This window comes from Aplysia californica, unplaced genomic scaffold (assembly GCF_000002075.1).
Source record: "Aplysia californica isolate F4 #8 unplaced genomic scaffold, AplCal3.0 scaffold00274, whole genome shotgun sequence".
In the NCBI taxonomy this organism is placed as follows: Eukaryota; Metazoa; Mollusca; class Gastropoda; order Aplysiida; family Aplysiidae; genus Aplysia; species Aplysia californica.
The window spans coordinates 476166-488922 of NW_004797544.1; the positions used below are offsets into that span (position 1 = coordinate 476166).

General features: G+C 39.1%; 1 protein-coding gene across 1 annotated transcript in view; it reads right to left on the reverse strand.

Moving 5' to 3' along the window:
• LOC101851958 (pyrokinin-1 receptor) overlaps nucleotides 1-12757 on the reverse strand; it is a gene marked incomplete in the record, with an annotated part of 298445 nt that overhangs the window by 165300 nt on the left and 120388 nt on the right. Inside the window, 2 exon segments of the mRNA XM_013084134.2 lie at nucleotides 2578-3487; nucleotides 4575-5495. Of these exon segments, the coding sequence (XP_012939588.1) occupies nucleotides 2578-3250 (673 nt within the window).

Consider the following 12757-nt stretch of genomic DNA (forward strand, 5'->3'; position numbering starts at 1 on the left):
GGGGGTGTATATATGCCAGGATCTGGACAATAAAGGTGTATCTCATCTTTTCTTATCTTATCTTATCTTATCTTACCTTATCGTATCTTATCTTAACATTGCAATCCAATATCCTGTTCCAGTAATGACCAAAACTTGAGACTGAAGATGTTCTGAAATTATGTCAATTTTGTGGTAGCAGAACCCCCCGATCTCACGCTGGGGTCGGAAATACATCGTAGATAACTTGATGGTGTCGGGGGAAACGAATAGCTTCTCAGTACCTCAAAATACCCCAGGACATGAAAACAGGAGTTAAAACAGGACTCAGTAAGCTTAGCGCGTTGCGTGACGTAAATTAATGGCTCTGAACTAAGAATAGAATAACGTCACCTAGTTGGCTCACTAAAGGTTGGATACTCCGTGACAGTTGTTTAAAGAACACTCATACAGCTTCATTATTCCACAAAGACTAAACAAAAGAGACATTTCAGGAAAGCTATTTAAAGAGGAATGGGGGAAACGAGTAATGGAACTGTTTTGATGGAGGAAATAGAACGTTTCGGCTCCTACTGTGCCTAATTAAGTCATGCAACGTGCAATATACATTTGTAAGGTTTAGTGTGTGTTTTGAGGGTTTCAATTTTTATTTAATTTTTAATTTATTTTTTTTTTTGGGGGGGGGGCTGAATCAACTTTTAAAAGTTGATTTGGCTTTTACATTTTTATACGATTTGTACTTTATTTTGGCAGAGTTCATATAGCTTTCTTTTAACTTGTTCTCAAACTGGAATTGTAGGCATTATGGTGTACAGATTTACAAGAGGTTGAGGAGACGTTGAATAACATTACGGGTAAGATCATCATCATCATCATCATCAAGTGCCAGATGTGCAACAGGCATAGGCCATCATAGGTTCTCAATTCATTTATTTGATTGAATGCTTTTAAAATATGTTACAGCATCCTGCTCATTACCCGTCGTCCATCTGTTTTGGCTCTCCATGCAAATTTCTCTGTGTCTACCTCTGTTCTCAAATGCATTCAATTTTGCAATGAGAGCGAGATGTTCAAGGTCTTTGTGATCATTCACTTGCCCCAGAAACTGCATGTCTTTTCCGGTTTGTTTTTATTACCGAGCGGTCCATGTGGGGACAGATTTATTCGTTTTTATAAGAGAGAACAGGTGGAGGGGAGGACATACAATCATCCAATTTCGTCAGAAAGAGGAAAGATAAGGATGTGTGGAGAGTTGAGACGAATAAAAGCTGGTGTATCGTCTTTTCCCTCCGCGCGCCATTAGCAACTTATCTGTCCCGTCTCGGTTATACATATCTGTCGTTCCTCTTTCACTCAAAAATATGCCTTCACCATTGGCGTGCAATGTGCAAATAAACAGAGCATAATGCATTCGACTCATGTCTCAGAGCTTGTTGAAAGCATTGGAATCTGCCAAAGATTTTTGGATGGCTGCCGAGAAAAACATAGTAAACAACGCTGTTCACAGGTTTAAAGTAAAAGATTAATAAACACAAAGCGGTATTTTTTAGCATGCAACCTTGGCAAAACCAAGCTAAAAGGAAGAAAAGATCACCCGGCATTTTGTCACTTTTCAACACAGAAATAATACGAGTAATTTAGGTTCATGCCAACAGAATTTGTCAACCGTTTTGAGAGGAAGGCAATGTTTTACAGAAAAATATTTTACACAGATAACTCTTAAAAGAAAGACAACAGACAGGCAACAGCGTTATAGGATGGAAAGCGAACCCAATGTATGAGAGTACCAGCCATCCAATGACATGCTCTCCGCAACGCCTTATCCAAAGTAAAAGGTCAAAACCATACTTTTACGAAGCTCTGTCCAGCAAATCAAACCTTTCCCTCCCCCCCCCCCCAAATCCCTCCCATCCAGTTGGAATTTCCTAATGATGGAGGAGATCTCGCAAACTTCAGACAGTTTATCCATGTCAAGAAATCCTCTGGCTTTACAAAGCTCAATATGCAAGTCAAACGAGCAACCCTTTTTGTGCCGTGATATGTCAGCACACAGCCATGTGGTGAAAACAAAGGCAATGATACATCGTTGGGTGGCACTGGAAGAGTTGCGTCGAAATGGAGAAAGACAGGGGAAGGTAAGAAGGTAAATGAAGGCAGGATCGTAAGACACGCACCATAGAGGAAACGCACTCTTTTTGAATTTTGATATTTTAGAACAAGTCAGTTTTTAAAAAAGCAGATTTTGTCTATGAAGATATTAGGATAACAGGTTACCGGGCACGCGTATTCGGATGTTTCGAAACTCAGCTCGGCCCGATGTTGTATTCTTGAGAAATATATTTTACACGTATCTTCCCTATTGGCTTGGTCCAATCGGTAATTGACGTTAAATTCGAAGGTCCTGCCTCTAAAATTAATTTTAAAGCGTTGCAATTTCGCACATTTTTCGGATTAGGGAAGAAGCAGAGTAGAGAAAAGCAAGAGTGGGAACCTTTATTTAAATGTCCGATCTGTGAAGATATAAAAAGGAAAGACATGTACGAGCAAACGAATGCAGAAACGGACAGAAAGTTGAATACAAATGTTAAGCCAACTCACCTAATATCAACGTCATCACATCCGAGATAGCCAGACTGAAGAGATAATAGTTGGTTGCCGTGTGCAAAAATCTATTCCTGGCGATGACAACACATGTACACACGTTGCCAAGGACGCCACTGAGAAAGATGAGAGTGTAGAGAATACTCAGGACCACCACAGCCGCTGTGCTGATGTAACGGTCTCCAAGAAACCAGCCCAAATACTCCACTTCTGACACGATCGAGAAGTTGACGTCACTCAGGTTGTGCGCCTGGGGCGTGTTGTTGACATCACAGTACACAGTGACGTCATCGGTGAAGTTGGCGGTGATCTGACGCACATCCGCCCAGGTGACGTTGGCGCCCATGTAGTAGACGTCATCCTGGTAGATGTGGTGGTAGTAGTAATTGTTGTCGTGGAGGTACAGGGCGTCGGCACCCCCGTAACCATAGTAACCACCACCGACGCCATTGCCGCTGCTGCTGCCGACACTGACAGCTGGATTGGTAGCGTACTTGCTCGTTCCACCACTACTATCAGCAGCGCTGTTGCTGCTGTCGCTGTTGCTGTTGACGACACCGTGACCATCCAACGATAGTCCAAGAGCCGACTGAGGCGTACTCCGGACGCTGAGGTTGAACCTGCAGCAAATGCTGTCGTTGATTTGTAGGTAATTCTTGTTCGACGGCATACTGGAAGAAGTTATAGATCTTCGGGGGTGTTAAAGAATTATTATCCCGAATGAATTACAGCAACACAATTCACTGCCTTTGCAGCGCCGAAGTACTTTCCGGTGACTCACATAAGTAGGGACAAAATGTTGTTTGCATTGTTTAGAGAGACAACTCCTATCAGGAATATTAGATAAATTCCAAGTTTTGAAAATCGCACACACAGTAAGTGTTGATGGTAGTTCCTGATGTAATATCTACAGTTGAAAATCTCGATTTGATTAGTGTTGGCACATTCAAGAAATTATGACATACTTTCCCCTTGACTCACAAAATCATTCGTACACTCAACACTTGGACTAACGCAGTGTTTTGCTTCCAACAATGATTATTAGTATCATTCTAACATTCTAACAATATACTGTGTAGGGTTATAATATATATATATTATATATATATACACATACATATATATATATGCATAATATATATTTATATTATACATATAATATATATACATCCATATTACTTATATATATATATATATATATATATATATATATATATATATGTGTGTGTGTGTGTTTTACTTATATTAAATATTTAAGTTATTAGCGTCATTTAAGAACACCAAATGCTGACCTAAATCTAACGACCACAAGCACTGTTCTGAGTACTTTTATTATTTTTTAACTGAACAGAAATTCGCACTTTATCTCATAAATACTGTATAAGCCAAGGTGATAGATATATCTCGAACGAGAGTCACAAACAAAATCGAAGGATTATTTGAACATCACTTCTTGGTGTGATTAACTTTAAGGGCAAAACGCCGGCTGTTACACTGTATTACGAAGCTGATCTCACGACTGTGTAGATAGTAAAGTTGGCTTTTCAGACACCAACCATAGCTATGCAAGACTGAGCTCGGAGCCCAGTGCTTATCAGCCTTTCAATATTATTAAAGCCAGTGTCCTCTTTTGCTAAAACGTTCGTACCGCTCTCCTTCTTGTATTTCCAAACGGGGCATTTAATAATACCTGTCATGACCCGGGTGATCCCCACCGATCTCTTACATTACCAAAGCACTCACAAGTCGGCGATATTGCCCAGAATGGTATGCACTTGTACTTACGTAGACAAAGTAGTGGTTTTTTCTTAAACCAACCTAAGGTACACAAAAATAACAGTGTAGGCGTTATCCAAAGCCAGAATAGACAATGCTAGGGGTAGGCTTCTTAAGGCAAGTCACAGAACTAACTGAGAAGAAAGGGCAGACTGGATGATTATGTCAATATAATTGTACATCATCGACAACCATTAGCATGGTATTATTGTGTTTACCTGATCCTGTTTAGATAATCGTAGATGTTTTAAACTCCCATTGGCAAAATATCAATTAGAAGGCAGGCTACTTCGACCGTGCCTGTCCGAGTCAACCTTGACTGAGCAGGATACACATCCCAGGAAATAGACGAAGATACTCGATTTAAAAACTCTCCCAGTAAAGGAAACGAACTTACTGAAAACTCTAACTGCTACACCAAAGAGGCCGCTATGTTAAAATAGGCCCTTAACAAAATAGCTATGACGGTGAAAAATACCTTGTGAACTGTTCTTAAGTGTACTTACAGAGAAGGTGTCAACAAAGATTTAATGCTGAAAATTATTATGAAATTATAAACATAACTCATTTCATTGTGATACGTTTTGCACTCAACTGGGAGATCACAGTGGCATCATTTATCTTCTATGATTTACCAAAGAAAGGTACGGCCAAACACGCACATTTACCAGCTTCTAGCTCCTTGAGAAAGCTTCCGGGGTTTGACTGAAAACAATTAGTTCGGCCCTTTTGTGAACTTTTCTCCAAAACCGGATATATTGTTGTTCACAACTCCGAAACACAAAGCACAAAAAGGAAAAAAAATCCCTTTACAGCATCCACAAAGTATTAACCCATTAGCATCATTACTGCATTATAACACCTTTTTCCGACAAAAAACTAGAATAGAGTAGTCTTCACTTATGCGCTGTGTCAGCATGTACAACTTCCACTCCACATGAAAGTGGAAGAATAATTTGAACTATATTTTGAGACAATAATCGTGTAAATATTGACAACACTTCAGAAAATCAATAGAGAGGCGTTCCGGGGAATCACAGACGAGGTCCCAATGGGAGCACACTCCAAAGATGTCTTCGTCAAGCAAAATCAGCACGTACAATCAGATCTCTGATGTGCTTGGGGTGAGGCGGGGGAGAGGGGGGGGGGCACCTGTGAATACACAAAAGACAAATTTAGTATTTCTATTATCAGAAATTGCTATATCCTATGGGCGTTATTTCTGTCATTGTCAACATTAGTGATTATCATTATCCAAAATATTCTTTTTTTATTTTTAAAGTTGGTTTGGTGCGATGTAAGTTATTAGTACAATGTGTTGTTTTGGTAGATATTCTTAGTTTGTTCAGGAAAATCAAACCAACAGAAAGATTTCTTGAAAAATAAATGATTTGCGCTGAAGTGGTAGCTTCTGCCCCACATTGTGAAGGTCTGATGGGCTTCGACTGTATCAAATAAATCTGATCGGCAGTGTAGGCAAGGTTGTGTTGTAGTGAGCGGTTGGTGGGTACTCTGGTGTGGTTTACCATCAAACATCTATCGTCCGTATCTTTCCTCCTACTTATTTGTGTTTGTTACTCACTTGTTACACCTCTAATCTTCTGCACTTATTTGACATTATCGTGTTGCAAATAACTTAAATTTCATATTAAAACTAACTGAAATAGCAAGATACAAGCAGCAACCAAGAATTCTGCTTTTGGCATCCGTATCCGACCGGACCTAACAATGTAGGTGAAGAGCAATAAAGACTATAACAACGTGTGACTATTGATAACACCCCCTCCCCCTTTCTTTTTTACCCCCTGGAAATAAAACATGTATCTCGTGCACAGCTGCGAGTCTACATATTTTCACAGGGTGTGCCTTGCTGAGTGCTCTCATATTTCTTTTGGTGATATAAATCATACCTGGAAATATAAAGCTTGTGTTTCCCTGCCGATAATAATTATTATTATTATAATGTGTACCGTGTTTAATTTCAAGGCATTTTGCAAGTGTTAACCAAGTTTTCTATGAAACGTAGTGTTGGGAGTTTATGATGTCAGTGGCAATCTGCCGCACACTAAAATGATGATTCATCTATGATCGTTTTGTTTTTGTTAAATTATGACTGAAACCGTTTAGATATTGCAATTGTGTTGCCACTTTATCCTCCCTCTTGTATAGTTAAATATTGAGGGGAGGTGTAATTTTCAGTCAAGGTCGAGATAGGTGGCTTCTGTAATTGACATGCAATTCTTTTGGAAGACTCTTTACGTCGTCCAGCCAAGTTTGGAGTGGTCTGCTTTGCCTTTGTATCATGACTCTTTCGAGTTGTAAGCTAGTGCAGCTGGTTGATTTGATGACAATCAGATAAGATGTTATTATCCCTGTTGTGATTTATGCGTATTAATCTAATTATATTGACCATTGTTATGTAAATGTTTCTACTGCCTACAAATGTATATCTCTACCTCCAATAGGAAACTCTGACCATCGCATGTCTCTTTTATTACCAAAGTACAAACCTAAATTAAAATCTTCAAAGCCAATTTAAAAAGTTGTCACCATCTGCAGTGAACAAAACAGGGAGAGCCTGAGAAGTTGCTTTGAATGTACGAATTGGAATGTTTTTAAAGATTCATGTAATAGTATTGATGGATTATTATTATTATTTTATTTTTTTATTATTATCATTATTATTATTATTATTATTATTATTATTATTATTATTATTATTATTATTATTATTATTATTATTATTATCATTATTATTATTATTATTGTTGTTGTTGTTGTTGTTGTTGTTCTCTCTTCTTCTTCTTCTTCTTCTTCTTCTTCTTCTTCTTCTTCTTCTTCTTCTTCTTCTTCGTCAGTTTCTTCCTTTTCTCCTTCTTCTTCTTCTTCTTCTTCTTCTTCTTCTTCTTCTTCTTCTTCTTCTTCTTCTTCTTCTTTTTCTTCTTCTTCTTCTTCTTCTTCTTCTTCTTCTTCTTCTTCTTCTTCTTCTTCTTCTTCTTCTTCTTCTTCTTCTTCTTCTTCTTCTTCTTCTTCTTCTTCTTCTTCTTCTTCTTCTTCTTCTTCTTCTTCTTCTTCTTCTTCTTCTTCTTCTTCTTCTTCTTCGTGTTATTGTTTTTTGTTGTTGTTGTTGTTTTGGGGTTGGTTTGTTTTTGGGTTTTTTTTGGGGGGGTGTTAAATTGTGATATTCACTAAATACAAACATCTGCTTTAGCCTTTAGCCACACTGAGAAGAGTAAAAGGGAAAGAGCGAGCCAGGCAGCCAACCAAATATCAGCTTCATGAAAAACAGCAAAACTTTCAAAGGCAACCGAATAACGATCTCACCACAGTATATCTCAGTTTTATTACGGACATTTGTCATAAAAACCTCAAGTCAAATCCGTCGGGTGAGACAAGAATTGATTTTAGACTGTCTTGGACAGGAAAGGAGAATCGACTGTTCAACTATCAAAGAAATAACATATGGGCTAAAAAATAACTTGAGGTTTTGAGACACATTAATGCTACTAAATCTTCATGTCTGTTCATAACTGAAAAGACATCCAGATTTACAACAACAACCAGGAAGTAACGATAGCAGCTCTTTTCCAGAGAATTATGCCAGCGGCTTCAGTTCGAGTCCTAACATTGACATCGATCCTAATTTGTTTGAACAAAAGTTAGAGGCGAGTTTCAAAATCCCATAAAATTTATATCCGACTCTACAGTTATCCAGGTTGCCTTGTTCTTGACAGAGCCAGTGAGCCCGTGTCTGTGCTGTCGCGGTTACGTGCTCCGCTATTGCACGCAGGCAACTCTAGCTCCTTTCTCGAGTGAGGAGAAAACTTGCCTTGAGTATCTCTGTCTATCTGATGGGATATTGCATCCCTCTCAGCCCAGACTGGCCCTGACAAGCAGAGTCGGAAGCCCGCCTTCGATATGATCTAAATCATGTCGATGGGGACGTAAAATATACATGTGTACTTTCATTTCATTTCAAAGGCCAGACTCGATTATATGATATTTAAGGATTCAATTAATTCCATTCGATTTAAGCTCAATCACCTTCTCCGGCACCCCAGATTCCCTTCACTGTACGTAACTGCCCCACTCTCCTCTGATCTATCTATCTATCTATCTATCTATCTATCTATCTATCTATCTATTTATCTGTCTATCTATCTATCTATCTCTCTATCTATCTGTCTATCTTACTATCTATCTGTCTACCTATCTATCTGTCTGTCTGTCTTTCTATCAACAATCTATCTATCTATCTATCTATCTATCTATCTATCTATCTATCTATCTATCTATTAGTCGACCTGTCTATCCATCTAGTTAGCTAGCTAACTAGCAATTTATCTATCCATTTATTAATAAATAGAGGGATCCATTTATTAATCTATCCATCTATCTATCTATCTCTCCCTCTCTCTGTCTACCTCCTCTATCTATCTATCTATCTATCTATCTATCTATCTATCTATCTATCTATCTATCTATCTATCTATCTATCTATCTATCTATCTATCTATCTATCTATTATTCCCACATTCTCTCTCAAACTTGAATAATCGCTAAATAAGGAAGAAAGACAAATCATAGCTAAATAGCGATACTGGAAATAAAAACGCATTTATAAAGAAAAGAACCAAAAACGTATTTCAGTAGCATTGGCCTTGACTGCGTTCCCATAGGAAAATTTCTCTTTTTTCTACTTTTTTTCAGTTTTGTAAATTAGTGTCTTACAATGATCTATCATTCTTGGACATTCAACCAATTAGGTCATTTCGTGAGGACGTATAATGCGAGTCATTCATCAAAATAAAACATTAATGTTTTCACAAGACCCCACGATGTTAGAAAGTTTGATGTACTGCAGTCTCCATTAATTGCGCTGGCTCTTGTATGACTTTCGTGCTTCGCCCGCAGAAGGCCATAAACTAGACTTAATCAACGACAGAGGAATTTGTCCATTGATTGTCGATTTGCCCTAGCTCAGAATAGATGGGGATAGTAAGAGTGCGCGGGTTTTTCAATACGATCTTTTGTTTCATGACCTAATGAACTCAGTTCACGCAACGAAAACGTCGATTCGTCTGGTCTCAACAAATGGGGTTATTAATTTCGCTTCTTTTCATGGACACAAGAGGAGAAGATGGTGGGGGTGAAGTTAGATATATAGACATAAAGAGCGAGAGAGAGAGAGAGAGAGAGAGAGAGAGAGAGAGAGAGAGAGAGAGAGAGAGAGAGTAGCTGTTTGGGCTGATGATGGTGACGATGATGATGAACAGGAGGAGGAAAAAGATCAGTTGGGATGGGAAGGAGGAGGAGGGAAATAGAGGGCTACGTACAGCCATCTATTATTTGATAACGAATATAGCGATTTCTTTTTGCAGACCACGACTATTATTGTTGTTTACTCTTTCTCTATCTATGTGAGGCTAGTGCGACCTCAAACCCAAACATTGACGTCATAAACCTGTCTGCAACCTTATATGGTATAATTGACTGAATACAAACGTTTAGAGGTAAAATTTAGAGGCGGGCTGCTTCTTCGCTGCCAGTTAGGCCAGCACAATCTAAGAATGAAGGTGTGCTATCTAACAGATGAATCTAACAGATGAATAGACATATTTCATACAACAGACCTACTCATGTGGGAATCGAACTCATGCCTTTTATAGGCAACCTTGAAAAAACCGTTCTACCACAGACGCTAGTTTGGACTGAACTGGGTTACTGGAGAGACATAATATTATAATATGTCTACGTCAGAGCCAAAAATCAGGTCTTATAACGTTACAAATAACGGCAAAATATCACAAGAATGGTGTGGCCTGTCACAGGATTAAACCTCTGGCACATTAAAACGCAACTGGGGGAGAAAAACCCAATACCTTCCAGCAACGGCCCTTTTGGATATTATGTGACAGCAAACGGGAGATGTCGGTTTCTTTCGTGATTTGTGTCATTAATGTTTTTAAGCAATCATTTTTTAATTATTTTTGTTGTTGCTGTATTGCAATATTTGTGAAGAGAGGGTCAGACAGACACAGAGAGAGAAACAGAGAGAGTTAGAGAGAGACAGAGACAGAGAGAGGAAGAGAGAGAAATAGAGAGAAGGGGAAATAGAGACAGACAGAGAGAGAGAGAGAGCGGCAGTGGGAGAAAGAGACAGAGAGAGAGGTGAGAGAGGGAGAGAGAAGGGGGAAGGAGAGAGAAGGAATGAGAGAGCAGGAGAGAAGGAGAAAAATAGAGGGGAGAAGGAGAGAGAGACAGAGAGAGAGAGTGAGAGAGAGAGAGCGAGAGAGAGATCCTAATTCTATTTTCTGTCGAGGCGAAAGCAAACTTCATCTGTAACGGCTTTAAAAAATCGGACATCTTAATCTGCAGCTTTGCAAAACCTGGCTCTTCCAGTTTTTGTAATCTCCATCGATGTCACGGCTTTGAGGTGAGAAAACGTTGACATGGTATTGAAATTCACGATCGTGCGCATGCTTGCATATGTATGCGAATATGTGGCTGAGTGAGAGAGAGAGAGAGAGAGAGAGAGAGAGAGAGAGAGAGAAAGAGAGAGAGAGTGCGTGAGTGTGTGTGTGTGTGTGTGTGTATGTGAGAGAGAGAGAGAGAGAGAGAGAGAGTGTGTGTGTGTGTGTGTGTGTGTGTGTGTGTGTGTGTGTATGTGTTTATGGGTTTGTGTGAGTGTTTGTTTGTGTGTATTTGTATGTGTGTGTGTGTGTGTGTGTGTCAGTGTGTGTTTTATGGGTTTGTGTGTGTGTTTGTGTGTATGTGCGTGTGGATGAGGGGGGAGGGAAGAGTTATGTGTTCAAAATCATTTTAAAAAACAAGTGAAAAGCCTAATAAGTACACTTATCAAAAGAATGAAACAATGAAACACGTTTTTTCTCTTACCAACAGCTTACTAACGAAAATCTCTCTGGTCTAGAAGTGGGTGAAAGTTTGCGGAGTAGAATTTCCCAACTAGTATAATAGTCTACTTTTAGCTGCTGCCAAAAACGTTCTATAAACGATAGCTCAATTTTCAACTTTATATTAGAAATTGGAACGTCGAACTTTTCTTGTTTGAGTAATAATTTGTGAGGTAAAAAAGATCCTTCGGCTCATAAGTCTCCGGCTTTGCTTCCCTTTGATGCAATGTTGGTCTATGTGCCAAAGGAAACAAGGAGGTGCTTTCCTCTTTGGTGTAGGAAATGAATGTCTACAGATTTTAAACAAACTGTTGTCTGGAATTTTAGTGCATTCTTTAAACTTCAAAGATGAGTCAGAGTTAGAACACATACGCATCGACAAGAAACAGTCTTTAAACATGTGCACAGACGGTTTAGAGGTCTTAAATTTAAGAATAGTGGGAGAATGGTTTGTGTTACATTCATGAAAAGAGAGGGGGGCATCAGCTGTAAGCCACGATCCTAGAGTAAAAGAGAGGGGAAAGGAGGGGAAAGGGAAGGGGGAGAGGGAAAGGGAAAAGAAGGAAAAGAGGGAAAAGAGGGAAAAGAGGGAAATGGAGAGGGAAGAGTAGAGGATGAGAGGTGAGAGAGGGCACCACTCTCCGTGTGTACTCTGTCCAATACATTAATCCACTTAAGTTAGTAGTTACGAACAGTTTGCATCATGCAATACCCTTTTCCAATAATTGCATGCACTTGTTTCTTTTCTTTAATTTGTGTAACATTTTGGAGTAGGTTTTTCTTTCGGTGTAATTTGTAAAAAAGCTTTTCGTCTTTCCATTATACAAAGTATCCCAGAAGTTCGTTATCTGAATCTTCGGGTAGCTTTGGTAACTGGTTTTGGAAGTCCATATTTTTTTAATTATCAAGATGCTTTCTTTTGTCTATAAATCTAACAATGTCGGGGTAGGTAGAGAAACGCTCATGAGATATCTTAGAGATTCTTATTCGTTGGGGGGGGGGGGGGGGTTCTTTCAAATTTTCTTAAACGTTTCCAAAACGAATCTTACTGATTACAGCATCGGAATATTGTTAAACTCATCCGCCCTTGAGAGTCTCTCGTAAAAAAAAGGTTCAATTTTCAGCTGTCTTTGCAGATTCCGATGAAGCGATTGTGTGACACTTGAATTATCTTTTGGCACTCGGCCCTTTATCAATGTAACCTGCACTTGCCACTCCCTTCCCCCCCCCTCTCAACCTACATTCTGTGAGTGGCAGGCAGAATGAGAATGGGCAATACGGCCGGATCCTGATTCAAAGTGGGGATCTCAGAATAATAACAATATCGGGCGAACAGAGATTGGACTAGCTTTATATGATTAACTCAGTTACTAGTTCACGTTCGTTAAAGAAGTCTCTCTCTCTCTGTCTGTCTGTCTGTCTGTCTGTCTGTCTCTCTCTGTCTCTCTCTGTCTCTCTCTCTCTCTCTCTCTCTCTCTCTCTCTCTC